Source organism: Oscarella lobularis, chromosome 19, assembly GCF_947507565.1.
Source record: "Oscarella lobularis chromosome 19, ooOscLobu1.1, whole genome shotgun sequence".
In the NCBI taxonomy this organism is placed as follows: Eukaryota; Metazoa; Porifera; class Homoscleromorpha; order Homosclerophorida; family Oscarellidae; genus Oscarella; species Oscarella lobularis.
The window spans coordinates 1,277,678-1,304,390 of NC_089193.1; the positions used below are offsets into that span (position 1 = coordinate 1,277,678).

Sequence of the window (26,713 nt, forward strand, 5' to 3'; positions counted from 1 at the left end):
ATTAATTAATTAATTAATTAATTTCTTTTTAGATGATCGGCCGAGATCGGCGTGCAATACTAGGATCGTGTACGAGTACTTGCGGCGGGGAAATTGCCGTTCGAAGGCTAAGGTGGACAACGTCATGTGCGAAGGTTTCTGCTTCTCGGAGACCTATCCGCCCTACATATACCCGTTCGTCACTGCAAGGCAATTCTGCTGTCGCGTCGACACGACCGTCTCGAGAGACGTCGAGGTGATATGCGACGACGGAAGCGAGCGCGTGGACTATTTCCAGACGGCGAGTGCGTGCCGATGTGCTCCTTGTGCGTTCGACGGTCAAAGCATCGTTGCTCCCATGCCGCCGCCGACGACGACGACGACGACGACGACGACGACGCCAACTACTACAGGCAGTCCCTAACTAATTACGACGACAGTTTTTTTGACATGATGCCTTTGCTAATGTTTGCAGGGTAAGACTTCTAGATTAGGTAGGTAGATACATCTGTCTTTTTTTTTGTCTAGGCCCTTCTGCCTCCACCGCTTTTATAGCATACAGCATGTCCAGGCCGCGAGAGTCCTGCTCTCTTTCTTTGTGACTTTACACAATGGCTTTCCGAACTTCTCTTGCCATTTCGTGACGCTTTCCTGCAGTTCCACGTGAGATCGCGTGAGACTCCCACTATGATCGCAAAGCGGTCCCCCCACGCTGTATATTGTTACCTCAGCAACGAACGACAAAAGAGCCCCGAAATCGCAAGAAAAGGCGAACGAGCCAACGACTTGACGAAAAAGCGCATCATCGCTTTTGAGAATTGCAGCAATCACTAAGCGCGGGCTCCCCGATGTCAACGAGTCGAGCAGCCCTTATCTTCTTTCTCCTTCCCGTCGTCGCTTTCTCGACGGTCGAATCGGCACCGAAATTCACGCGATCGACGTACGTATTTAGCACGGAAGAAGAACAACCTGTGGGAAGTCGTATCGACAAAACGGTGGCCCTCGACACCGAAACGGGCCTAGGGAGCCCCACCTACCTCTACGCAATCGAAAACGCCGTCGACGACGCGAGCGCCTTCGACATCGACGCGCGCTCGAGCGTCGTAACGAACGCCGTCCGACTCGATCGCGAACGAATCGATCCCGACACGGGCCTCGAGAAGGAGGTCTACGAATTTGACGTCATCGTTCGCGACGAAACGACGAACGACACGGCGACGGCGTCCGTCGTCGTTCACGTAATCGACGTCAACGATCACGTACCGAAATTCGGATCGCCGATATATTTTATTGATTTATTGGAAGACGCGAGCGTCGGCGACGTCGTCGTTCGACTGTCGGCGAGCGATCCGGACAAGGTGCAGCGGAGTCAGGTGCAGACGATTTCCGACGACGGAGTCGTTTCGTTGTCCTATCGCTACGACATCGATAACGGACGAGTGACGTACGCAATTTCGCGTGGAAATGAATTGGGCTACTTTGCTTTGGATTCCGACACGGGCAACGTGACGTTGACCGGTAAAACGACCGGCGTTTTCGACGTCACGTTGAATCAGATCTTCAATTTGACTATCAACGCGTCCGACGGCGGCGGATCGAGCGTCGAAGCGTTTCTCGTAATCGAGGTCATCGACGCGAACGATCACAGTCCCATTATCGTTCATCCGAGCGACGACGTCTACGTCGAATTGAGCGAGGACACGCCGCCCGGAGTCGTCGTCGTCGACTTTATCAACACAACGGATGCGGACTTCGGTAAAAACGCGAAGATTAGCTATTCAATCGAATCGGGAAATCTCAACGAAGCGTTCGAGATCGACGAGCGCACGGGACGACTCGCGACGAGCGATCGATCGCTCGATCGCGACTCGCCCGTCGGTCCCGTGCTCCGTCTCGTCGTGACGGCGAGCGATGGCGGCACGCCGCGACGCCGAGATCGCTTCACCGTCACCGTCAACGTGTCGGACGTCAACGATAACGCGCCCGATTTCGGATCGCCCATTCTGCGCGGCTCCGTCTCGGAGAGCGCGTCGCCTTTCGCGGAAGTTCTCACCGCGAGCGCCGTCGATCCGGACGAAGGCGTCAACGGGTCGATAGAGTATCATTTGACGGACGGCGGCGACGGGAAATTCAGCGTCGAAACGTCGACGGGGACGATACGTACGACTCAGTTGTTGGATAGGGAATCCGTCGCTTCGTACGCTCTCACGATTTCGGCGAACGATCTCGCCGAAAACGTTTCGCTTCGTCTCACGTCGACTGTCATTGTGAACGTCACCGTGACGGACGTCAACGATAACGTGCCTCGATTCGAGAAGTCTTTCTATTTGCAGGAGATTTTGGATAACGTGACCGTCGGTACGAGCGTCTTGACCGTGCGCGCCGTCGACGACGATGTCGGTTTGAATGCGGAGATACGATACGAAGTGGGCTCGGCGGAGGAGAACGCTTTCGGCGTCGATGCCGACTCGGGTGACGTTATTGTGAAAAGGACGCTGAGATACGAAAGAAAGGAGACGTATCTCGTTCAGATTCGCGCTTGGGACAAAGGGACGCCGCCGCGTGTTGACTTTGCGACCGTTTTTATACGAGTCCACAACGTGAATGAGAATCCGCCTCAATTTGCCGAAGACGAGTACAACGCGACGCTTTACGAAAACGCCACGGTCGGCACGACGGTGCTGCGCGTGAGCGCCAGCGACGTCGACATCGGGCCGATTGGGGAACTGACGTATCATCTCGCCGACGACGCGTCGTTCGATCTGACGGGCGGATCGTTTGGAGTCAATGCGACCAGCGGCGAAGTCTTCGTTAATTCGACTCTTAACTGGGATTCAACGTAAGATGACTGTATTTATTCTGTTCGCGTCTATTTTTTGTGAATCTTAGAACTTTGATTGGGTTTCGGGTCGTTGTCCGCGACGGCGGGTTTCCTCGACCGTTTGAGGATTTCACTCGAGTGTGGATAGCACTATTGGATCTGAACGACGTCGCGCCGCACTTTTCCGTCACTCCCGTGCTCGCCGTTCAAGAAAATCAGCGGGCCGGTGCTTACGTTGGCCGACTCTCCGCTACGGATCCCGATTCCGGCGACGGCGGCGTCGTCATCTACGAGCTAGCAAACCAGACCGACATTTTCAAATTAAACGAGACGACAGGCGATCTTTATACGCGCAAGTCGTTTGATCGCGAACGAGTATCGTCGTACGTCGTTCGCGTCGTTATGACGGATCGCGGCGAGCCGAAGCTTCGCGGCACCGGCGAAGCAATCATTCGCATCGGCGACGAGAACGACAACGGGCCGTACTACTCGGGCAACGTAAGCGGCGTCATCAGCGAAGGCTCGTCGCCCGGCGTCGAACGCATTGACGCAGCGCCAAGCGATCGCGACGTCTACGCCAACGCGAATTTCACCTGCACGCTGACGTCGGGCAACGAACTAGACCGATTCGTCGTCGATCCGCGCACGGGCTACGTGACAGCGACCGTCGTTCTCGATCAGGAGGAACGGGCGCGCTACGTCTTAGGAATCCGCGCCGACGACGCGTACGGCCGATCGGCGTTCACCTACGTTCACGTCGTCGTCGGCGATTCGAACGACAATTCGCCTGTGTTTGATCGCGACGTGTATCGCGGCGTCGTATCGGAGGTAGCCGCTCGCGGAACGTTCGTGCTTAGCGTTTCGGCAACGGACGCCGATACGGGAGTGAACGCCGAGGTGACCTATTCCACGATCGATCCTCGATTCACCGTGAATGCTTCGACGGGCGACGTTTATATCATTGGCAGCGTCGACAGGGAAACCAACGCCTACGTCGTCGTGAATGTCACCGCAACGGACGGAGCTCCTATTCCCTTCTCCGGATGGACTCTACTCAATATAACAATTCTGGACGCAAATGATGTTGAACCGGTTTTTCGCGAATCCCTCTATACGGCGAGAATGAGCGAGAGCGTTTCGTTTGGACACTACGTTACCACGGTGACCGCATCCGACGGCGACGTCGACATCGTCAATTCGAATTTCACCTACGTCATCGAGCCCGGCGAAGGATACGACTGGTTTCGCGTTGATCCGTTGACGGGCGTCGTGACGACGCAACGGTCGCTCGATCGCGAACGCGATTCAATGCCGGAATTTACGCTCGTTGCCAAGGACACGGGCAGTCCGTCGCTCACTGGGAAAACGACGATTCGTGTCGACCTCGATGACGTCAACGACAGTCCACCGGCGTTCGATCAGCCCCTCTTCACGTTGAACGTCGCCGAGAATAGTCCGTCTGGAAGTTCGGTGGGATTCGTGACGGCGTCCGATCCCGACGTGGGCGAAAATGCGACGATATGGTATCGCATCGTCAAAGACTCGAGTTTACCGTGGAGTCGATTTACGATCAATTCAACGACGGGTTTAATCACGTCCAAATTGACGCTCAATCGCGAAACGGTGCCGTTCTACTATCTCCAAGTCGAAGCGGAAGATCGCGGGTTTCCGTCGCTCGCCTCGCGCGTCAACGCGACCGTCGTCGTCACGGACGTAAACGATAACGTTCCGGAATTCAATCGGAGTCGCTTCGAGTTTTCGATTTCCGAAGACGCGAGCGACGGAGACGAAGTCGGGCGAGTGTTTGCGTCCGATCGCGACGTCGGGACGAATGCCGTCTTGGCGTTTCGTTTCAGCGGCGGTCGAGACTATCGTCGCAATCCGTTCGCCGTCGATTCGGCGACGGGACGAATAACGAAAATCGCGCCGCTCGATCGCGAAATGATATCCGAGTATCGACTCGAAATTGCCGCTCGCGACGCCGGGAAGTCGCCTCTGGAGACGGCCGTCAACGTGACGATTGTCATCGACGACGTCAACGATAACGATCCCGTCTTCGCGACGAAGTCGATCGACGTCGCCGTGCGAGAGAACATGGGCGTCGGCACGCACCTCGCGACGCTCGTCGCAACGGACGCGGACGTCGGAAGCGACGGGGCGATCGAGTACGTTCTCGTTCCCTCCGTCGATAGCGGAAACTTCGCTTTGGAAAACGAAACGGGGGTCTTGAAAACGGCGAGGCGACTCGATCGCGAAGTCCAGTCGACGTATCGATTTAGAATCGTTGCGAATAACAGTCTTTCGTCGCGATTCGGCGCCGATTACGCGGACGTGACGATACGCGTTCTCGATCTGAACGACGAAGTGCCGCACTTCGAGAAGCTGATCACCGGTTTCGACGTGACGGAGAACACGCCGATCGGTTCGACTCTCTTTCGCGTGCCGGCGTTCGACGACGACGAGGGTCGAAACGGTAGCCTGCGTTTTGCATTCACCTTTCAAAGTCATCCCGAGCAATTCATTTTGAACGAGACGAACGGTTACGTCGTTCTGAATGGATCTCTCGATCGGGAAATTGTTGCTTCGTACGCTTTCGGTGTTTGGGTGTCTGATTCAGGCGTTGAGTCGCTGAACACTTCGACGATCGTCTACGTGGACGTATTGGACGAAAACGACGAAGCGCCCGTCTTTCGGTCAAATCTCTACGTCTCTTCGATTTCGTACACTACCGTTATATCGGCGAAGATTCTCGACTTGAAGTCGATCGACGGAGACACGGTGGAAAAATCGCCGCTTACGTATACGATCGTCAAAGGCAACGATCTCCGTCTGTTTTCTATTTCACCGACAGGCGATACGCAAGTGAGCGAGCTCAGAGTCAACGCCAGTCTACTCGCCTACGGCGAAACTGCTCACAATCTTACGATTCGAGTCAGCGACGGAAAGCACGAAGCACAGACTTCGGTTGTAATAGACGTCTACCAGACGTCGACTTCGCGGCCCGTGTTTTTGCAGGACGTCTACGCTGGTTCTGTCAAGGAGGGCGAAGCGTCGGGGAAAAGCGTCGCGACTGTCGCCGCGAATCCGGTCGGAGCAACGTACGAAATCGTTTCTGGGAATAAAGAGGATCGTTTTGCGTTCGGCGTCGGCGGCGTCATACAAACGACGGCGGTATTGGATCGCGAAGATCGTTCTTTCTATCGTCTCGGCGTTTCGGCGAATAATTCCCACGGAACGACCTATTGCACGGTCGAAATTCGCGTTCGCGACGCGAACGATCGCGCGCCGACGTTCGTCAGTTCGACGTACGATCTCGTCGTCGCCGAAGCGACGAGTCGCGCGAGCGTCGTCGTTCAAGTGCGTGCCGTCGACGACGACGATCCGACCGACGACGCGGCGCGAATCGAATACGCGATGACGGCGTCGACGAACGCGGATCACTTTCGAATCGATTCGTCGACGGGCGACGTATATCCGAATCGGATTTTGGATTTTGAGAAAGGGCCGAGAACGTACGATTTCACCGTGACGGCAACGAATCACAAGGCGACTCCTCATCTAAAGGATACGGCTCGATTGCGCATAGCAATAGCGGAGAGTAACGACGATAAGCCGCGATTCGAAAAGCTGAGTTTCACCGTCTCCGTTCGAGAAGACGAACCGGTCAATTCGAGCGTCATTACCGTCTCCGCGACGGACGCGGACTTCGGAGCGCAAAATTCTCTCGTGACGTACACGCTGAGCGGCGATCATCGAGACGTCGATTTTCTCATCGACAGTTGGACGGGCGAAGTGACGACCGGTCGTCGATTGGATCGCGAACGACAGTCGATCTATTCGTTGGTTGTCACGGCGACGGACGGCGGAAATCCGGCGAGATCGTCCACCGTTCCCTTGATTATCGATATAGTCGATTTGAACGATAATGCCCCCGTGTGGGAGCAGAACGTCTATAATGCCGAATTGTACGAGAACGTCGACATTGGCGAACCGGTCCTTCGCGTCGTCGCGACGGATAGGGATCACGTGGCTGCGATCAGAGATTCAATAACGCAAGAAATAATCGGCTATAACATCATCAATGGTTTAGTGAGATACGCAATTTCCGGCGGCGACGACGACGGACAGTTCGACATCGATTCGGCGACGGGAGATGTCACAGTTCGAGGCGAACTGAATCGAGAGGCAATGCCTTCCTATTCGTTGACGTTGAATGCGACGGACGGCGGCGGCGTTAGCACTTTCGCCGTGTTGAGAATCAAAGTCTTGGACGTGAACGATAATTCGCCCGTCTTTTCCGCCTCGCTCTACAACGCGACGATGCCGGAAAATGGGCCGATCGGCGTCGAAATCGGAACGGTGACGGCGAGCGACGCCGACGTCGGCGTCAACGGCGAATTCGACTACGTCGTCGGCGAGGGATACGGTCGATTCGACGTGAACGCGTCGACGGGAGTCGTCTTTACGACGGCGACGTTGGATCGGGAAGCGAGGGATGTCTACGACGTCGAGATCGTGGCGAAGGATCGCGGTAATCGGTCGCTTTCGTCGTCGACGCGCGTTCGAGTTTCGGTGCTCGATTGGAACGATAACGCTCCTCTTTTCCGCGAGCCTCTGTTCAAAGCGAATGCCTCGGAGAATCTTACCTCGGATTCGTTTGTCGTGCAGACTGTTGCGAGTGACGTCGATTTGGATGAAAACGGTACGATTTTCTTCGAAATAACGGACGGCAATGACGAGGGAAAATTCTGGGTGGAGAATTCGACTGGAATCGTACGCGTGGCCACCTATCTAGACTACGAGATGACCAAAGTGTATCGTCTAAAAGTCTTAGCAACCGATCAAACCCGGAACTCGTCTTTTCGACTGTCTTCAGAAACGATCGTCCTGATAACGGTTCACGACGTCAACGATAATTCGCCCGAGCTTCTTAGCGACTTTGTTTCGAATGTTTCTGTAGTCGAGAACGCCCAACCCGGCACTCTCGTTTTCACCGTTTCGGCGACGGATAGAGACAGCGGCCGTAACGGCGAGTTGACGTATAGCTTCGTTGGAAGTGTGCCTTCGTTCGGTATCAACAGCACGAGCGGCGAAATAACGACGTCGGCGCGTTTGGATAGAGAAACTCGAGACTTCTTTCAACTAGCAGTGAAAGCAAGCGATTTGGGATCTCCTTCGAAATTCGTCAACGCTATAGTCAATGTAGCCGTTATCGATGTAAACGACAACGTTCCTGTATTTGATTCCCTCTCCTACGAATTTTCCGTGCCAGAACATTCTGCACTCGGCACTGTTGTCGGAACGATCAGTGCATCTGATCGAGACATAATGGACAACGCGAAACTTTCCTATTCTCTCCATTCGATGTCCGGCTACGACGAGTGCTTGGCTAAATGCGGCGTTAACTCGAGCTGCTTCGCGGCGTTCAAAGTCACCGGATCTCGTCTTGATTTTTTAGTTGGTTCCGCGGCGGGAGATGTAAGAGTCGCGGCGGATACGGATCGCGAGAACAAGTCGGCGTACGCGGCTCTGGCTTCGGCCACGGATCATCCGACGACGGGCTCCTCGTTGACCGGCTACGCCTGCGTCTTTGTGAACGTATCGGACTCAAACGACCACGCTCCGGAGTTCACCTTGTCGACGTATCGCGCTTCGCTCGACGAGAATACGAAGGCGGGTGAAACTGTGACTACGATTGAAGCTGTGGATAAGGATATAGGGACGAACGCTGAAGTGGTCTACTCCATCGTCGGCGGCTCAGGAAACGGTTTATTTCGTATTGATCCCGTTGGCGGAACTGTCGTCAGCGAAGTCGAATTCGATCGCGAGAGCGGCGACTCCTACTCGGTCGTCGTACAGGCCGAGGATAAGGGCGACCCGCCGCTCAGCGCGACGGTTAACCTTCACGTTCAAATCGGCGACGACAACGATAACTCGCCGCGCTTCGTATTCGATTCAGGCCAGTATTATCAGGCGACGATTTTCGAAAATCAACCGTCTGGACACAGCGTCGTTCGTGTGTCGGCAACCGACGCCGACGTCGGTGAAAACGCTGTTTTGACCTACAGCATTCTATCCGGCGTTGGATCGGAAAATTTTGCCATGAACTCTACAACGGGCGTCGTGACGACGACGAAGTCGCTCGACAGAGAGTCGGTTCTTCAGTACAATCTGACAATTTTGGCGGCGGACAGCGGCTCGTCGCCGCAAGTGACTCCCGCCTCGCTTTTCATCATTATCGCCGACGAAAACGATAACAATCCGACGTTCTTGTCCTCCAACTACACGACGACAATGCGAGAGGAAGTGCCGTCGGGAACGCGCGTTCTCGTCGTTTCGGCCGTCGACGTCGACGCCGGTTCGAACTCGAAGGTGAGCTACGTCGTCGACGAGCAAACGCCGATACGAGACGGCCTCGGCGTCGATTCGACGACGGGACTCGTCACCGTTACGAGCGTCTTGGACCGAGAAATAACCGATCGTCAAACGGCGACGATTTTGGCCGTCGACGAGGGATCGCCGGCGAGAACGGCGACAGTCCGAGTGATCGTTCACCTGTCCGACGAAAACGACAATAGCCCGTTGTTTACTCAGGCTGAATTTCCGACGGTCGTTTCCGAGACGGCGGCTCGGGGAACGGTTATTCTAGAACTCGAGGCGACGGATATTGATGCTGACGTGAATAATTCTGCTATTCGATACGAGTTTTCGAGTGGAAACGAAGAGGGGCTCTTTCAATTGGATTCCGTCTCGGGAAAAATTTCGCTCGACGGCGTCTTGGATAGAGAGTCGACGGATTTGTACGTGCTCGACGTCGTCGCTCGCGATCTTGGACGAAGTCCGAGGAGTAGTAGCGCCGTCGTAATCGTCAACGTTCAGAACGAGAACGATAATCGACCCGTTTTCACGAGCGCTCAATACGCGTTCGACGTGGCTGAAAACGAGGCGATAGGAGTCCTCGTCGGACGCGTTTCGGCTCAGGACATCGACAATCAGAACGTATCTTATTTGCTTGTCGACGGAAAGGGTTTTTCTGTTGATTCCGTCAGTGGCGAAGTGGCGACTAACGCGTCGTTTGACTACGAAAAAATTCAAAATATTCAACTCACCGTTCGAGCGTTGGATACGGGTTTGGGAAATTTTACATACACGGACGTCAACGTGTCGATTCGAATCATCGACGTCAACGACAATTCGCCGAAATTCGCTCAGAATTCGTACAACGCCTCTATAGCGGAAAACGTCACTTTGGGAGACGAGGTCATTCTTCTGAGGGCGACGGATGTGGACAGAGGAGAAAATTCTCGTCTGTCGTTTTATCTCAATCGGACTCTAGTGGGCGAGAAGAATCACTTCGCCGTGAATCGAACGACGGGAGCTGTCGTCGTCACAAGCGCGCTCGACCGAGAAACAATCGATTTCTACGAACTGGAAATCGTCGCGATGGATCACGGCGCGCCTTCGAGAGCCGCTCTCACGCGCCTCAGCGTTTTCGTTCTGGACGTCAACGATAACTTACCGGTTGTCAACGTATCGAACCCATTTCCGCAAGTCGTCGAAAACGACGTCGCTTGGCTACTCGTTTCTCAAGTGACGGCGACAGACGTCGACGTGGGACTCAATTCCGACATCGTCTATTCGATATTGACCGGCGATCCTCACGGTCGTTTCGCCGTGAACGCGTCCACCGGTGCCGTCTACGCCATCTCGCCGCTCGATCGCGAACAGAATGAAACGTATCATCTAATCATCGAAGTATCAGACAGGGGAAACCCGAGGCAACGAGTAACGACGCCAATCGACGTCGTCGTCTTGGACGTCAACGATAACAGCCCGACGTTCGCGCGCGACGTCTTCGCGGCGACGATCCGAGAAGACGTCATTCCGTCGAGCAGCGTCTTCACGCTCTCGGCGCACGATCCCGACAAGGGAACGAACTCCGATCTGCGCTACCACATATCGAGAGGTAACGGCGATCAGGCGTTCGCCGTCGACGAAACGACGGGCCTCGTGACGACAAAGAAATTTCTCGATCGAGAGCTCAGGCAAGACTATTCGCTAGATATTCAAGTATCCGATCGGGGGACGATACCGCGAACGGGCACGACGTCTCTAAATATTACCGTTCTCGACGTCAACGACAACGGACCCCAGTTCATTTCGTCGACGTACGACGCTTCGGTGCCGGAGGACGCGGCCGTCGGATACCCGGTCGACGTTCTCGTTGCCACGGACGCCGACGAGGGATCGAATGCCGCGCTCACGTACGGCATATCGATGGGAAACGACGACGGAACGTTTCGCGTTGTTCCTGATACCGGTCGAGTCGTATTGAATCGATCGTTGGATTACGAGAAGCGCACTTCGTACGTCGTCGCCGTCGTCGTCAGCGACGGCGATTTTTCCGATACGACGACGCTCAGCGTTTCCGTCGTCGATCGCAACGATCACCGTCCGGCGTTCGATTTTCCGCTCTACGCCATCACCGTGCCGGCGTCGATCGTTACCGGATCGCAGGTCGCTCGACTCGTCGCCGTCGACGTGGACTTTGCGACGAACAGAGGCTCTCTTAGTTATGCAATCGTTTCGGGAAATGACGACAATTTATTCGCCGTCGGTGAGTTTACGGCCATCGTTTCGACGCGGAGTTCTCTAGCGTCTCGCGTCAATCAGACGTTTTCGTTGAGAATATCGGCAAGCGACGGATCATTGACGTCGCACGCCAATTTAACAATTCGCGTCGTTGATGGAAAGCAGCCCGCTTTTGACCGGAACGCGTACGACGTGAACGTCGTCGAGACGACGCCGGTTGATTCCGTTGTGGCGACGCTCTCAGCCAGCGACGCGATCGATTTCAACGTGACGACGTCGTCGAACTTCGAGGCGAATTCAACCGGACATCTGTTTTTGAGATCGCCTTTAGATTTCGAGACGAAAACGGCGTACGGTTTCACGGTGACGGCGATATCGGCCGATCGACGAACGTCATCTGTTTTCGTCTACGTAAACGTCGTCGACGTGAATGACAACGCTCCCGTTTTCGAAACGCCCGTCTACGTGGCGTCGATTTCGGAGTCGTCCTCCGTCGGATCGTCGGTAATCGTCGTGACGGCGCGCGACGTCGACTCGGCGGCGAACAGCGTCATTCAGTACGAACTTCAAAGCGATCCGACCAACTGGTTTGTCATCGACAAAACGTCCGGACTCATCACGACGAAATCAATCGTCGATCGTGAACGCTACGCGACGGTCGACCTCAACGTATCGGCAATCAATACCCCCTTCGCGGGCTTCGCGCTCGTTCGCGTAACCATCGAAGACATCAACGATAACAGTCCCGCGTTCGACTCGGCTCAGTACGACGCTTCTCTGAGCGAAAACGCGCGTCCAGGCAGCACGGTCGCTCGCCTAACGGCGAACGATCCGGACGCCGCGCTAAACGGAAGAATCACCTACGCTATATCGTCGGCGACGGTTGCGGGAGTTTTCGCCGTCAACGAGTCGACGGGCGTCATTCGAACTCTCACGTCGCTCGACAAGGAAATTCGATCGACGTACACTTTAGGCGTCACGGCGACCGACTACGGATCGCCGTTTCGACGGCAAGGATCGACGGTGATGTACGTGCGCGTGACGGACGTCAACGAGCTGGCGCCCGTCTTCGATCAACGACCCGAGTATCGTCTCACCGTGCCGGAATCGAATGCCGTCGAAGCCGTCGTCGGCGTCGTGCGTGCCGTCGATCCCGATACGAATTCGAGTGCGGGCGTCCGATATTTCGTGTCGTCGGGAAACGAGGCGCGGACGTTTCGTTTGGACGGGGCGAGCGGCGCTCTCGTTCTCGCGCACTCGCTCGACTACGAGAAAACGTCGACGTATAATCTCACCGTCGTCGCCGTGGACAACGGGTTTCCGCCGCTCAATTCGACGACCATCGTTCGCATTCGAGTCGCCAATTTGAACGATCACGTTCCCGTTTTCAATCAATCGTCGTATGAAGCGAACGTGACGGAGAAGGCGACGATTGGTTCGTCGATCGTTCGCGTTTTCGCCACCGATCCCGATAGTCGTCTCGGCGTCACGTACTTCCTAACGTCGAACGGGTACGGACGCCGAGGCGAAGCGCTTTTCTCTATCGACTCATCGTCAGGAGTCGTTTTCACGGAATCGACTCTAGATCGAGAACTGAAGAAGATTTACACGCTTCGTGTCACGGCGATCGATTCCGGGTTCGTGCAACGTTACTCGACGAGCGTCGACGTCGTCGTCGCTCTTCTCGACGTCAACGACAACGCGCCGACGTTCGTCGAGCGTCTCCTCTTCGCCGACGTCTCGCGCTTTCTTCCCGGTCCTCTCGACGTCGCCTCGTTTCGCGCCACCGATCCGGACGAATTTCACGGAAACGTCGAGTATTCGATCGTCGCTGGAAACGACGCGGGATTATTTGCGATTGAAAAACGCTGGGGTAACGTCACAACGACGTCGGCGTTAGGCGAAAATATTTCTCCTCTATCAAATCTAACGATTCGTGCGTCGGACGGCGAACTGAATAGTCAAGCGACTCTGATCGTACACGCGAACTATTCGAGCGACTACTGCTTCGAATCGATCTGCACTCGAACCGAAGCGTCGCCGTGCGGCGACGAATGGAAAATTAGTTCGGACGGGAAATACTGCGTGTTTGACTATTGCCTCGGAGGTGACGTCGTCTGTGCGGCGAATCGCTCGTGCGTATCGCCGTCGACTCCTTGCAACGGGAGCTGTCTGCTTTCGGGAAGCGCGATCTGTTCGTCGATCGGACTGTGTCTTCCCGTCGCAAATCCGAACGACTTCTGCGACGCGAAAACGAGAACCTGTTTCGACGGCTACGTTCGAGTGAAGAACGATCTCGGCAGCGAGACGTGTACGAATTCGTCGACGCTAGAAAAAGCGGCGGCGCGTTCCTGCACCGATTCCGGATTCGTCTACTGCGTCGAAAAGGAGACTTGCGTTTATTCCGACCCGTCGGGATTGAATCCGTGTCGACTGTGTCCTCTCGGCTATTATCCGTGTCCGAAGACGTTCGCCTGCGTCGGAAATTTGTCTCATTGCTGTCCGGACGCTCAGGTGTACTGCAATTTGGCCGATCGTTGCATCAACGAAACGGATCGATGCGTGTATCCGAACAGCGCTCCGGTCGTGGAAATGTCGACCGTTTTCATGGGCGTCGTGACGGAGGAGATAGCCGATGAAGGGTTATCCGTTGAATTTCTTCTCCAGACGAGCGGATACGGCGACGAAAGAAGAGCGACGGCGAGCGACGTCGACGACGATTTGCTCGGCATGGCAATCGTCGGAATCGACGGTTCGAGCGGGAAATGGGAGTACGCTATCTGTCTCAACTGGACGGACGTTTGTCGCACGAATTCGTGCTGTCTCGATTACGCTAGCGATGATTGGAGAGCGATAGAAAACGTTGACGACTCGCACGCGCTACTACTACCTCGCAATTCTCGCCTACGAATCGTTCCGAAGCGATTGTTTCAGGGCGCCGCTTGGCTGCGTTTCAAGGCGTGGGACGGCAGCGAGGACGGGATTCGAAGTGCGAGTCGACGGCAGGTCGTTCGCTCTTTCGTCACCGTGAACGCGACCGTTCCTTTTAGCAAAACGAGCGCTTTCAGCTCGTGGACAGCGATCGCTCTGGCGCTGGTTCATCCTACGCTATTCGTTCCTGCAACGATATCGCCGAGCAATTTGGAAGCGGTTTTGGAGGACACATTGCCTATAGAAAATGAGGGCTCCACCGTTGTTGATTTGACTAGTGGGATCGATCTTCCCTACCCCGCAATCTACGACGATACTACTGTGAACAATTTTCCGCCGGAGAGGGCGAATATTCCAAGACATGAATTGAATTTCTATTTCAACCGAGTTCTCGTCGTTAATCGTGCCAATCAATATCGACTCCAAGCCTACGGCACTGGCACGGCGAAAGGAATCGCCGTTCGGTTCGATCCTTTGAATGCTAGTCGAGGCCGGTGGCAAATATCTCCGTCTGGAAAGACGACGACGTGGACGTACTTAGATGCGATTGTCGCTCCCTCGCAGTACGTCCTGCTCAGCGAAAAGGCGCGAATACGTTTCCTTCCCGACCGCGATTTTTCGGGAAATGCGACTCTAAGAACGAGACCTTGGGACGGCGCCTACAACACGACGATATCAAGGCTAACCGTCGACGGAATTCTCGTCGTATCGCTCATCGATCTGGAACCGTTTTCTTACGGCGAGGAGCGCGTGACTTCCATCTCGATTACGCCTGTTCCAGACGAGCCGATCGTCGTACAATCAAACGTTCAGTTGGACCCCATTTCTTATCGAATCGTATACGAATACGATTATCTCTTTACGACTACAGTGGCGACGAACGAAAGCGAGTTCCGTCGACGAGCGCACGAATTCAAGAACTATCTCGTTGTAACGCTAGGCAGCACCGTCGACGTTAGGCGAATCGAAAAAGCCTCCGCTCATGCAGTCGATGTCAGTTTCGAAGTCGATCAAGATCGCTTTACCTTCACCGAAGTTTACAATCTAATCAATATGAGACTAACCACGTTGCGTGACGTGTTCGGATTCAATATAACGGATTTCAAAAGAACGGCTGCGTTTGGATCGGGTGCAAGTTGTTCCGGTTCCCAATCAGGAAAAATAGCCGGCACTAAGATCGGCGATCTCGTCGCTCGCGCCGTCCAAGACGGCGACGGGAATCGGCTCGGAGCGGCAATCACGGCGGCTCCGTTTCATCCTCACGGAATTTGGCAGTACACGTCAAATCGTTCGTCTCTCTGGAATCCCGACTCGGTTCTGTGGCTCACTTTTCCGCCTGTCGTTTCACTAGAACGCGCTTTTCTACTGGGCGCCGACGATCGCATTCGCTTCGTGCCGCGTCCCGAGTATCACTGGAAAATCGGCGATCCTTCGACGACGCCTGTTCTGCGATTGAAGGCTTGGGACGGCAGCGCCGGCGGTCGACCCGAAGAACCCAACGTCAATACGGATCCCTTCTTTGAAACATCAGCCGGTGTTTTCAGCTACGATGAATTTTCGGCGAGCGCCGTTCGCGTCGGCTGCGACGGCGTACTCGGCTCCGGTTTGGAGTTTGACGCCTGTTGCGTCTGCGGTGGAGACGGGAGCGCGTGCGTCGGCTGCGATGGCGTGCGCGGATCGTCTCGTCGTCGCGATAGCTGCGATGTCTGCAACGGAAATTCTTCCCAATGCCTCGGTTGCGATTTCGTTCCGTTTTCTCGTCAAGCGGCGGACGCGTGCGGTATGTGTCGCGGCGACGGCGGACATCCCGTCGACTGCGACGGCGTTTGCTACGGGACGGCTGTCGTGGACGCGTGCGGCGCGTGCAGCGGCGGAACGACGGGTCGTCGGAGAGACGTCGGCGTCGATTGCGCCGGCACGTGTAACGGAAGTGCGATCGTCGACGACTGCGGTGACTGCGTCGACGGAACGACGGGGCGAAAGTACAACGAAGCGAAAGACTGCCGCGGGATATGCAACGGTCCCTACATCTTCGATCCTCATTGTGGTTTATGTCAGCACGAGAATCTCACGACCGACTATCGGGACTGCGCTGGGAAATGCTTTGGATTGGCCAAATTGGATGCGTGCAGTCGCTGCTACGACGACCCGTCGAAAGCGAATGCGACGCTCGACGTGTGCGGCGTCTGCGACGGCGACGGAACGACGTGCGACGGTTGCGACGGCGTCGCGGCCAGCGGTCTCGCGATTGATCGATGCGGCATGTGCGGCGGCGACGACTGCTCGTGCTTCGAAATCGCAAGCATCGAACCGCGTCGAGGACCGGCACGCGGCGGGACTAGCATAACAATACACGGCGCTGGTTTCTCGTTTGCCGTCGCGAATCCGCTTCCGAGCCAAGGTCGAGATCAATGCGGGGGAATTAGCACGGACGTGCGCGGCGATCGGATTCGAGCGCGATGCAAATTCTACTCGCCGCTTCAACAGTGGGAAGGAAGCGCCGTGCTGATCGACCATCGAACGATTGTGTGCACGACGCCGGACAAGAGAGGCGCTTCGAGATCGGTGCAGAACTTCCAGGTTCAAGTCAGCGTCGGAGCGGGAGACTTCACGCCGCGCGGTCCCACGTTTACCTACGACGATACGGATAGTATGACGGTGACGGAGATAGTACCGCATAGAGGGGTTTTCGACGTCGAGGAAGAGGTATCCGTTATTGGGACGAACTTTATTGACTCGAAAGAAGCTCACTGTCTTTTCTGCGACGTCGCCGAGTGCGGCGGCGGCGGCGGCGGCGGCGGTGGCTTCGGAAGCGATTGCATCGCCGTTCCAGCTCGTTTCAACTCGTCGTCGGAGTATCGCTGCTTTATTCCGTCTTTTTCCCACTCCTGCCAAATTGCCGTCAATCTGACGTTCGACGGGCAGCGCTCAGGAATAATCGCTTCCGCGGCGAAACGATTCACTAAATACGCTTCGGCGCCTGTCGTCGTCAACGTGACATTCAGCGACGATGCGAATTCGCTTCGAATACGTTGGGACAAGGCGATTGAAAGCGCCACCGCTCTCGATTGCCGTTCGCTTTTCGACGACGCGTCGTTTCGACTCGTCGGCGGTGACGCGTCGTCGTGCGCGTACGAAAACTACGAACAGCGCGTCGTGCGCGTTCTCGTCGGCGACGCGGGAACGATTCGCGTCGGCACGTCGATCGGATTTCGCTACGATTTCGTGCGAGCGCGAAACGAAACGTTCGCCGAATACGCTCGCAACGCGAGCGGAGTCGTTGCCATCGCCGCCGCCGCGTCGTCGAATCGTTTACGACCGGTCGCCGTCATCGACGGCGATTCTTTTGTTCCGATTTGCGGCACGTTCGTCGTAAGTGGCGACCGATCGTACAACACGGGATACGGCAATGCGATGTTCGATTGGTCGATCGCAACGACAGACAGCACCATTTCTCGTTTCAAATCTCTTCAAACCGAGCTCGCCGCTCAAGGAAAATACGCGTCCAATATTCGTCTCTATGCCAATCTATTCATCCCGAACATTCAATATTATCTTGAGCTTCGAGTTACGAACGTTTTGGGAGTGACGAGCGACGTCGTTCGTCTTTCTCTCATTAAATCGTCGGCTCCTTTGCCGACAGTAGCGATACGTCCACTGTCGCCGCCTGCAATCGTATCGTCGGAACGATACGTTTTTTACGCCGAAGCGCGGCTGTCCCACTGTTCGAACGCTGCGTCGTTGACGTACGCGTGGTCTATCGTTCGCCTGGCGGCGCGACGAGACGACGTCGACTCGGTCGTCTCCCTGAGCGAGTCGAAATCAAACGTCTCCGCGCTCGTCGTTCCAGCTTACACCTTCGAGACGGGGAACTCTTATAGAGTCCAAGTCGACGTTTTCTCCGGTGCGACGAAAGCGATTGCCGACGTCGTCGTCGTTCCCGTCAGCGGCGACATTCGGGCGATCATCGAGGGCGGAAATCGGGACGTTGGCCGGGACGAAGTTTTCCGTTTGGATGCGAAGCTTTCCGTCGATCGCGGACGAAGCGACGTCGACGCCGCGTTCGCGTGGGAATGCTTTTGGGGAAGCGTCGTCTGTTTCGACGTCGACGATCCGAAACGGGCGCCTCTTCTCGACGACGGGGCGACTCGACGGTTCGTCGACGTCGATGCCGCGCGTCTGGAGCCCGGCGAAACGTATCGATTCGCCGTTCGCATTTCGAAGGGTTCGCGCGTCGCTTCCGCTGAAACTTTGGTTACGATTTCGCCCGATCGACGTCTTCCCGTCGTCAAAATTTTGCCGGTGTATACGACGTTTTGGGTCGGTGAGAGATTGGTATTGAAGAGCGACGTCTGGTCTTCTCTACCTGTTCTGAACTGTATCTGGCAAGTGGAGAAATTTCCTGGTAGTGGCTTCATCGATCTAACCGACGACTCTTTGCGACTTACGGCCTATTCCTTCGATCGATTCACCTTCAATGAAACGGATCCTTCTCGCGCCGTACACGTATTCGTCAACGCTTCAAGCCAAACGAATCTCGTCCTCAAACCCAACGTATTAACTCCAAGTCTACTATATCGATTTAAACTGACGGCGACGAATCGATACGGCTCGTCGTCTGCGACCATCGACGTGACGCCGAACGAAGCGCCGTCGTCGGGAACTCTCATCGTTACGCCATCGACCGGCGTCGCTCTGTCGACGCTGTTTACACTCAAAGCCCATAGCTGGTCCGACGTCGAGACGGATCGACCTTTTCTGTTTCGATTTGGCGTTCTTCTAGCTCAAGAATCCGTGCACTGGCTGAGCGGAAAAGAAACGACGAACGTTCTCGAGACGGTTTTACCGGAGGGTCGGACGAACGGAAAACTTCGAGTGATCGTTGAAGCGTACGATAGCAGCGGAGCTCGCCGTGAAGCGACCGCCACCGTGACTGTGAGCCCCGGTCGACTGTTGGAGTCGTCGGCGAGCCTCGTTCAGAGAGCGCAGGCGTCTGCGTTGCAACTGGGCTACTGGTCATCGAGTCTGGCTCAAATCGCCGCGGGATTGAGTCAATCTCGCGCCGATCCGGCGTCCGTTGCCGCGTCCTTCTTTTCTCGTGCAACCGACCTGGCTATCGACTTGTATAGATCCCAAGTTCCGCCGACCGACTCGCAGCAATTGCGCCTTCTTCGTATAATGGAATCGTCGACGAATGCATCGATCGACGCCGTGCGCTCCGAGTTCGCTGGAAAACGTGACCTTCTACAGAGAGTGAAATCTCTCGCGGAAGAAATCGTCGCCAATCTGTTGCCCCCTGTCACCGTCAATACGGCGCCTCAGAATCGCCTCCTCTTTCCGGAAGAACTCGTTCTGCCCTCACTATCGCTTTCAAACGAAGACATGATAACGCTATTGGGACTAATAGGCAATTTGCTCGTCGACGAAGCGGCGCCGGACGACGTCGTCGATTTCTTCTACGATACGCGACGAAGATTGACCGCCGACATGTGCCGTCGATCCGTCTACGGCGAATCGGCTCGCATCGTCGGCGACGTTCGCGTCGTTCGTGCCGTTCCCGGTGCAAACTATACGGCGAGCGATAGAACGACGGTGAGTTTTGGCGACGAATTGCGCGATCGTTTCACTCGATGGAACTGCAGCGACGACGAGTGTCAGGGCGTGTGCATCGTTGCCGCTTCGTCGTCGCGAGACTGGTATCACGATCGTATTGGGGGTGATCAGCTGTTGGACGGAGTGAGCGCGGAGAATTTACGAAAGACAATTCCTAACGGGAATTTATCTGCTATTGAATTGGTTACCGACGTTGTCACCGTGTCTCTGGCCAATCCGTCGTCCGGTTCGTCCATCGAAGTGACTAACTTGCAAACACCACTCGAAATTTCTTTTGAAAACGTCACCAAGGCGACGATTAACGACACCGTCGTTTGCCTCTATCGATCAAACGACATTCTCTGGCGCGTCGACGACGTCGAATTTCTCTCCACGCGTCGATCGATCGATGGAGATGGACTAACATTTTCCTGTCGTTTCAATCACAACTCTGACTTTGCTTTGGCCGTCATACCGATCAATCGCGTCGAACCGACGCCGACGCCGACGACCGAAACGCCGACGACGATCGCGACGACGGAATTCGTTACGACGAAGACGCCGACGACGCAGTTCGTCATCAAATTCGACAACACGAGTGCGCCGACGCCGACGCCGACGCGCGAGTCCGAAGCGTCGCCGAGTCTCGCTTGGATCGCCGGACCCGTCGTCGCCATAGTGATCATCGTCGTGATCGCTCTTCTCGTCTGCTTTCTTTTGCATAATCGAAAAACGAAGGTGGGAGTCGTTCCGGCGCTCGATTCGCTCGAATTGGCGAACGGCGTGAAGGAAGTCGCGACGGAGTCGAAGGAGACGATGAAGGTGATTCACGTCGACGGTACGGGCGATCGACGTCACGAGTGCACGCTGAATATCGTCAAATCGATTCGTCTACGCGAACTCCGCAACGTCGTCGTCGACGAGTTCGAAGCGACGTTCAAGAATCGATCGTTCTATTTCCTGACGAGACAACTTCGCACGATCGAACCGGAAGCGGAGACGATGCAGTTCGTTCGCATGGTCTACGACGGCGACGAGGTCTTCGTTCGCGACGTCGATCGCAACGATTCGCCGGAGACGAAGATGCACTTTTGCGTCTGCGGCGCCGTCGCCCAGTTCGAGTGCTCCGAGTGCCAATCGCAGGGCTATTGCAGTCCGGAGTGCCAGGCGAAACACTGGGAGGCGATGCACGCGAAAGAGTGCAGCCTCCAGGGCGAGCAGAAACGACGCTCTATGGTATTGAATCGGGCGCGAATGAGCCGAACCGACGTCGGAAGAACGAACGTTACCAGTTGGAAAGGCTATCTAAGCAAGTCGAGCAGCAACACGCCGGCCGATCAACTGCCGGTGGCGCCGGCCCCGGTGGCGCGGGTGGCGCCGAGAGCTTCGATTGGGAGAGTCGCGCTTCCCAAGGTCGTCACGACGAAACGCAATCCCATGCTGCTGAATCGCGTTCCGACGGAGGACGTGTTTCAACCTCCGAGAGCCGACTTTCCCACGCCGTCGTTCGATAAAGCGGTCGAGAACGCGAAGAAGGACGGAACGACGGAATCGGTCGTTTAGAGAAACAAAAGTAGAACCGTTTTGCTATTTAATCCAATTTTTTTATTTTTTAGACGACATTACATCATTGTACGCAAACCCCTCCCCTCGACGTCGTCTCATTGACTCTTCTACTTACAGCAGATTCCAGGACCAATTCCACTTGTCCGGAAAGCGTACATCACGGTCCCAGCGAGAATAAAGTAGTTGGGAACGAGCGAGAGAGCAGCGATACCCGATACGGAACTTCCAGCGGTGAACAGAGACGCGATCAAATGAATGACGGCTGCAATCGCGATCATCATCCACGATTTCTTCTCGAATCCGGCGAACCAGATGATGCCGAGCGCGGTATTGAGTAGAATAAAGCAGAGAACGTGAAACGCTAGGAACGCGAGAGGGGGGTAAAGAATAGAGTACGCTTCGACCGTCGGTGGGGACGACACTACCTGATATTAAAAAGAATCCGCCCTTGACTCCGTCGACGCCGTCGTCGGAATCCCACACCGAGCCGGGACCGACCGAGTCGGCTAGGACGTTGAAGAAGGCGAAGGCTCCGCTAGCTACCCCGTAACCGAGCCCGGCGACTAGATATATGAAGAATGGCCCCTCGAGGATACGTGCATATTTAGGTGATCATGGGTTACTGACTGAAAGCGAGTTTGGGGCCGTAGACAATGGGAACGCCCAGCTCCTGAGCAAAACGTTCTCCTCTTCTGTAAAGAAGAAAGTCCCAGGTACTACAGTAAGTCTCTACCCCTATCTCCCCTCCTTGAAGTAACAAGGGAAACACGCCCACTGTATTTATACCCCAAAGTCTATCCCCCTTCTCGCCTATCTTTCTCTCTCCCTTTCCTTACCTTATAACTCGGTAAAAGAAATATCGAAAGAGTTCCTGGAATAGAATGGCGACGATAACTCCGATGAACAATTGCCAGTTTTGATCGTCGCTTTTCACCGTCACCAGTCTCCACACGCAACCGGTGAAGAAGAGGGAGAGAAGCCAAAAGAACGAGCTACAGTATAATTTCGCTTCGAAAAAACGAGGACAAAAGCAGAAAAAAGGAAGCGAAACTTGCCTCGAAAGAAAAACGACGAGATTTTCGGCTTTTCCCGCAACGGCAAAGACGAACAACCACAACGGGATGCCGAACGCTATCATCGCAGCACCGAAGAAGCTTTTGAGACCCATATTTTCGGGCGTTATAGCGCGCTAATGGATTCGAGCGATAGTCGAATTCTCGCCTCTTCCATGGTTCGCAGCATCGAACGATCGCTCATCGATCGACTCGTTTGCCGCGAGACGGTCGACGAGTCGTTCGAAACCGATCTGGGCCTTCTGGACGTCTGGAAAGCGGACGAATCGACGCTGGCGCGCGTCGCGACGACCGTGCGCGGCTACGGCCTACGAGAAACAATCGGATCGGACGGCAATCGTCGTCTATTCGGTCCTCGACAAGAGAGCAAGCTTCTTCGATGCCGTTCGTGCGGCCATGACAACGAGATAAACAAGCATTGGTGCATGGAATGCGGCACGGCTTTGCTAGCGGAACGACGGCGTACGAGCGAGAGGAACACGCGCGGAGGACACGACGTTGACGAAAGTCGAGGTTTAGTCGATTTGCACTGGACGCAGTTCAGTTCTAAAGGAACGCGAGAAAGGGGCGTTTCAATTGATAGTGAGGCTAGTGCTCAGTTTCTAAAGAGGGATAAGGAGGAAACGACTGTGCCTACATATGATTTGCATTGGCCCCAGTTCAGTATTAAAAGGGACGTGTCGTTTGATAGGGAGGCTGTAAGACTGTCAAATACTGCGCCTAGAGATCAGCAGATGAGTAAACTCTCGAGTAGCCAGGCTAGCTCTAAGTCTCCGTGGAAAAGAGAGAAAGAGAAGGAAAAGCCTTTTGACTTGAATGGGAGATCAGAGTTGTTTTCCGAAGATACTGTGCTCAGTCTCAACGACAGTCTGGATGTCGCTAAGGAGACGTCGAGGCTTGGCAAATTGTTCGTGTTGGATCGTGAACGGTCTCTGTTTCTTTCTCTTCCTGACGAAATTCTGCTTCACGTGTTGGGGTGGTTGAGTCCAGTGGACTTGTGCTCGTTGGCAGCGACGTGCACTCGCTGTCATCGATTGGCAAAAGATCAAAGCCTATGTAAGCATTAAAAAAAGAACGTATTTATACTCTAGAAAAAAAATTTCTCTTAGGGTCTAAAATTTACGTTTCTAATCGTACATTGCGGGATTCGTGGCTAGCTGCCATAGGCCAGTGTCAGCCGAGAGCTCTCGCTCTTGTACAATGCAATGGAGAAAAGACTGTGACAGCTCACGGCCTTCGGCAGCTATTTCGATCCGCTTCTACGTCACTAAAAGTACGAATTCGATCGTTGCTTTGCGTAATATAAACGACTGCGATTAGGAATTAAATGTTAGCGGTTGCCACGGAGGAGAATGGACGGGAAATTCGATTCTCCTTCACGCGTCGTCGAGATGTCACAATGTACGAGTCCTCAACATTAGCTGGTCGAAAGACGTGTCTCTCCCAGCGCTGGAAGCGATAATCGACGCCAATCGAGGGTAATAAAGTCTGACAGCGAATTTCTCAAATTAAATTTATTACCAGGCTGACGGATTTGGATTTGAGCGGATGCAGCGTTCGTGATACTCACCTCGAAGTTATAGGCTCTAGGCTAGGCAAAAGGTAAAGTCGGTTCTCTAGAGGCATTGGTCTAATGCCAATTTTTCTATATCTAGTATGACGAGACTTCATCTATCCTCCCTTTGTCACATCTCGACGTCATCTATAGAGAATCTGTTGCTACAGTGCAAAAATTTAGTCGATCTTAACTTGGGACGATGCTTACAGGTCGCTGCAGTTCAAGCCACGAGACTTTTGTTTCCTTTAATTAATTAACTATTAGGTCACTCGTAACTTTATTGCAAAAATTTCGGAATCTATTAAGAATTTGCAACGTCTTGAACTACTTGGCTGCAAAAAAGTAATCTATCTATCTATCTATGTATAATGGAATGCGGCGTTGACCTAATAATAGATAAATTTGCATTATAGATGACTGACAGTGGTGTGGAAACCCTTGTACGTTGCTGTCCACTGCTGACGTACGTCGGCCTCAGTCACTGCGGCAATATCACTGACCAATCGCTGACTTACTTAGCAACAAGTGAAAGTTTGAGGTTGAAGCCAACGAGGCATTGTTTTTTTTTTTATTAGTTTTGATTGTCTTTAGGTCTTTGGACGTCGGTAACTGTTCTGTGAGTGATAGCGGCGTTTGTGCACTCGCTCGTACTCGTCTAGTGCAGCTCTCTTTGGAATCGACGCGCGTATCTGACGTCGGTCTCAGAGCGATAAGCCAAGATCGTCTATCGGCCTCTCTCGAAACGTTGGGACTTAGTTTTTGTCATCTAATAAGCGCGAAAGGCGTCGGGGCTATTGTAGAAGAATGTACAAGGAAAGAGGAATATTTGGATATTTATTTATTTATTCAAATGTGTGCGTAGATTGAAGAAAATCATTTTATATGGCTGCAAAGGCATTGGAAGACTACCACTCCTAGCAAACTCCAGTCTTCGTATTGAAATCGACAAGAAATGATGAAAGTAAGCGTAATGTCAATGACGTCACTCAACAGAATAATATTAGTGAACGGAATTCAAACGTTTGCCGCCCGTTTTTTTTTTCTAAATCCATTTGGCACCAGTAAGAATATTTAAACATGCTCGTGGAAATGATCGTTGTTCCGGTTCCAGCGCATCCAATTAGGTACGACGCGCTAAACGCATGCCAACGGCATCCGGGCGTTCGACCGAGCCGATCTCAAATCTCCAGAAATCACGTTAGCGGTCGCAAAGCGCGACGTCAGTAGCCTCGATACGCGTACACGTCAAGTCGACGCCCGACGCTCGACTCCCCGAATCGATTCGCCCGAGAACGAGTGAGTACGGCGGGGTCCTCCTCTTTCAAAATGGCCGATCCCTTACGACGACCCTGAGCGCGATTCGACGCGCCTATCGACGCCTAGTGGCTGCGAGTAGACGTTTTAGTCATTGATGGAAAGTCGAAGCCAGTCGAATCCGAAAGCCGCACCCCGATTTTTTCGAAAGAGAGGAGGGGGGCGTACCCCACTCACCAGATTTATTTATTTGCAGGAAAAACTCGATCATGGGCAAGCTCCTGTCGAAGATTTTCGGCAGCAAGGAGATGCGAATACTAATGCTCGGTCTCGACGCCGCCGGAAAGACGAGTAGGAGCTATGGGACGAAGAGGGGCCCCCTTTCGGGGAACCGGTTCCCAACGCCAACGCCGCGCGTCACTTTCGCTTCTCTCTCTCTTCGTTATAGCGATTCTGTATAAACTGAAGCTAGGTCAGTCGGTGACGACAATCCCGACGGTAGGCTTTAACGTTGAAACCGTAAGTTACAAGAACGTGAAATTCAACGTATGGGTAAGTCACACCACCAAGCAGAAAAAAAATTTATATTATATGAATATTTTTCTTCTTTTTAGGACGTCGGTGGGCAGGATAAAATTCGACCACTTTGGAGGCACTATTACACGGGCACCCAAGGTCTCATATTCGTCGTCGATTGCGCCGATAGGGAACGAGTCGAAGAAGCGCGACAGGAACTACATCGAATCATCAACGATAGGGAAATGCGCGACGTCATTATATTGATTTTCGCTAACAAGCAAGATTTACCCGACGGTGAGAAGAATATAATCAATAGTTAATTAGCGTATTATTTTTTTTGTTCTGTAGCTATGAAGCCGCACGAAGTCCAGGAGAAATTGGGTCTAACGCGAATTCGTGATCGTAATTGGTATGTCCAGCCGTCGTGCGCAACGACGGGCGACGGACTACAAGAGGGACTAACGTGGTTGTCATCGAATCACAAATCTTGATGGTGATTCGTTTGTTGAATTTTTTTCTCTTCTCTCTCTCTCTCTCTCCTGTGCTCTCTCCCTCCCCCCCTCCGTGTGCACACCTCCCCTCAGAAAAACGTCGTTTTTGTGTCTTTGTGTGTGAGTGTATCTGTGAAGTTGATTGGTTTGCTGCATGGGCGTGCTTAGTAAGTGACTCCGAGACCATTATGAACGTAAACGTGTTTTTTTTGCGTATACGATTTATTATGATGGAGTCGTTGACTGTACGTACACTCAGGCTAGTGGTAGTAGTATATAGCTTTTGTATGTGAAAAAGACCCTGCACCTCGATTTGAAAATTATCACGTGGCACGTT

At 54.0% G+C, this 26,713-nt stretch overlaps 5 protein-coding genes across 6 annotated transcripts in view; 4 read left to right on the forward strand and 1 right to left on the reverse strand.

The window, feature by feature from the left end:
• LOC136198723 (hemicentin-1-like) overlaps positions 1 to 603 on the forward strand; it is a 32,864-nt gene extending 32,261 nt beyond the window's left edge. Inside the window, exons 28-29 of one of the 2 annotated variants that reach the window (XR_010672854.1) lie at positions 33 to 455; positions 508 to 603. Coding sequence is in view for 1 of the 2 variants with exons in the window: in XM_065988732.1 (XP_065844804.1) it covers positions 33 to 403 (371 nt within the window). In the remaining variant the exon portion in view is untranslated. Of the gene's footprint in view, positions 1 to 32 lie in introns of both variants that reach the window. The other variant, XM_065988732.1, reaches the window with a different exon arrangement.
• Positions 604 to 725: 122 nt separating this feature from the next.
• Positions 726 to 21,584, forward strand: LOC136198718 (protocadherin Fat 4-like). Its single transcript, XM_065988724.1, has 2 exons — positions 726 to 2,818; positions 2,869 to 21,584. The coding sequence occupies exons 1-2, from the start codon at positions 828 to 830 to the stop codon at positions 21,476 to 21,478; spliced, it is 20,601 nt and encodes a 6,866-aa protein (XP_065844796.1). The 5' UTR covers positions 726 to 827; the 3' UTR covers positions 21,479 to 21,584.
• On the reverse strand, positions 21,507 to 22,683 carry LOC136198778 (gamma-secretase subunit APH-1B-like). The gene is made up of 5 exons (XM_065988815.1): positions 22,537 to 22,683; positions 22,318 to 22,473; positions 22,109 to 22,173; positions 21,907 to 22,044; positions 21,507 to 21,842 (listed from the first exon to the last, which is right to left on the reverse strand). Exons 1-5 carry the CDS (start codon positions 22,647 to 22,649, stop codon positions 21,589 to 21,591), a joined length of 726 nt encoding a protein of 241 aa, XP_065844887.1. The 5' UTR covers positions 22,650 to 22,683; the 3' UTR covers positions 21,507 to 21,588.
• Positions 22,523 to 25,193, forward strand: LOC136198742 (F-box/LRR-repeat protein 2-like). The gene is made up of 8 exons (XM_065988770.1): positions 22,523 to 23,610; positions 23,664 to 23,827; positions 23,875 to 24,032; positions 24,079 to 24,156; positions 24,210 to 24,321; positions 24,377 to 24,454; positions 24,526 to 24,650; positions 24,704 to 25,193. The coding sequence occupies exons 1-8, from the start codon at positions 22,674 to 22,676 to the stop codon at positions 24,972 to 24,974; spliced, it is 1,923 nt and encodes a 640-aa protein (XP_065844842.1). The 5' UTR covers positions 22,523 to 22,673; the 3' UTR covers positions 24,975 to 25,193.
• An 87-nt stretch (positions 25,194 to 25,280) lies between these two features.
• On the forward strand, positions 25,281 to 26,699 carry LOC136198668 (ADP-ribosylation factor 6). The gene is made up of 5 exons (XM_065988672.1): positions 25,281 to 25,408; positions 25,623 to 25,717; positions 25,815 to 25,918; positions 25,981 to 26,179; positions 26,234 to 26,699. Exons 2-5 carry the CDS (start codon positions 25,636 to 25,638, stop codon positions 26,374 to 26,376), a joined length of 528 nt encoding a protein of 175 aa, XP_065844744.1. The 5' UTR covers positions 25,281 to 25,408; positions 25,623 to 25,635; the 3' UTR covers positions 26,377 to 26,699.
• Positions 26,700 to 26,713: the final 14 nt, after the last annotated feature.

What these genes read in the sequence shown, in the direction of transcription:
- LOC136198778 (XM_065988815.1), bottom strand. Translation starts at nt 22,649, where the DNA reads ATGGGTCTCAAAAGCTTCTTCGGTGCTGCGATGATAGCGTTCGGCATC. An exon ending in TTCTTTTACCGAGTTATAAG is followed by an intron (nt 22,174 to 22,317) that starts GTAAGGAAAGGG and finishes TCTTCTTTACAG; the next exon opens with AAGAGGAGAACGTTTTGCTC. An exon ending in CGGATTCTTTTTAATATCAG is followed by an intron (nt 21,843 to 21,906) that starts GTAGTGTCGTCC and finishes TCGCGTTCCTAG; the next exon opens with CGTTTCACGTTCTCTGCTTT.
- LOC136198742 (XM_065988770.1), top strand. Translation starts at nt 22,674, where the DNA reads ATGGATTCGAGCGATAGTCGAATTCTCGCCTCTTCCATGGTTCGCAGC. An exon ending in CCGCTTCTACGTCACTAAAA is followed by an intron (nt 23,828 to 23,874) that starts GTACGAATTCGA and finishes GACTGCGATTAG; the next exon opens with GAATTAAATGTTAGCGGTTG. An exon ending in ACTTGGGACGATGCTTACAG is followed by an intron (nt 24,322 to 24,376) that starts GTCGCTGCAGTT and finishes ATTAACTATTAG; the next exon opens with GTCACTCGTAACTTTATTGC.
- LOC136198718 (XM_065988724.1), top strand. Translation starts at nt 828, where the DNA reads ATGTCAACGAGTCGAGCAGCCCTTATCTTCTTTCTCCTTCCCGTCGTC. An exon ending in ACTCTTAACTGGGATTCAAC is followed by an intron (nt 2,819 to 2,868) that starts GTAAGATGACTG and finishes TGTGAATCTTAG; the next exon opens with AACTTTGATTGGGTTTCGGG.
- LOC136198668 (XM_065988672.1), top strand. Translation starts at nt 25,636, where the DNA reads ATGGGCAAGCTCCTGTCGAAGATTTTCGGCAGCAAGGAGATGCGAATA. An exon ending in ACGTGAAATTCAACGTATGG is followed by an intron (nt 25,919 to 25,980) that starts GTAAGTCACACC and finishes TCTTCTTTTTAG; the next exon opens with GACGTCGGTGGGCAGGATAA. An exon ending in CAAGCAAGATTTACCCGACG is followed by an intron (nt 26,180 to 26,233) that starts GTGAGAAGAATA and finishes TTTGTTCTGTAG; the next exon opens with CTATGAAGCCGCACGAAGTC.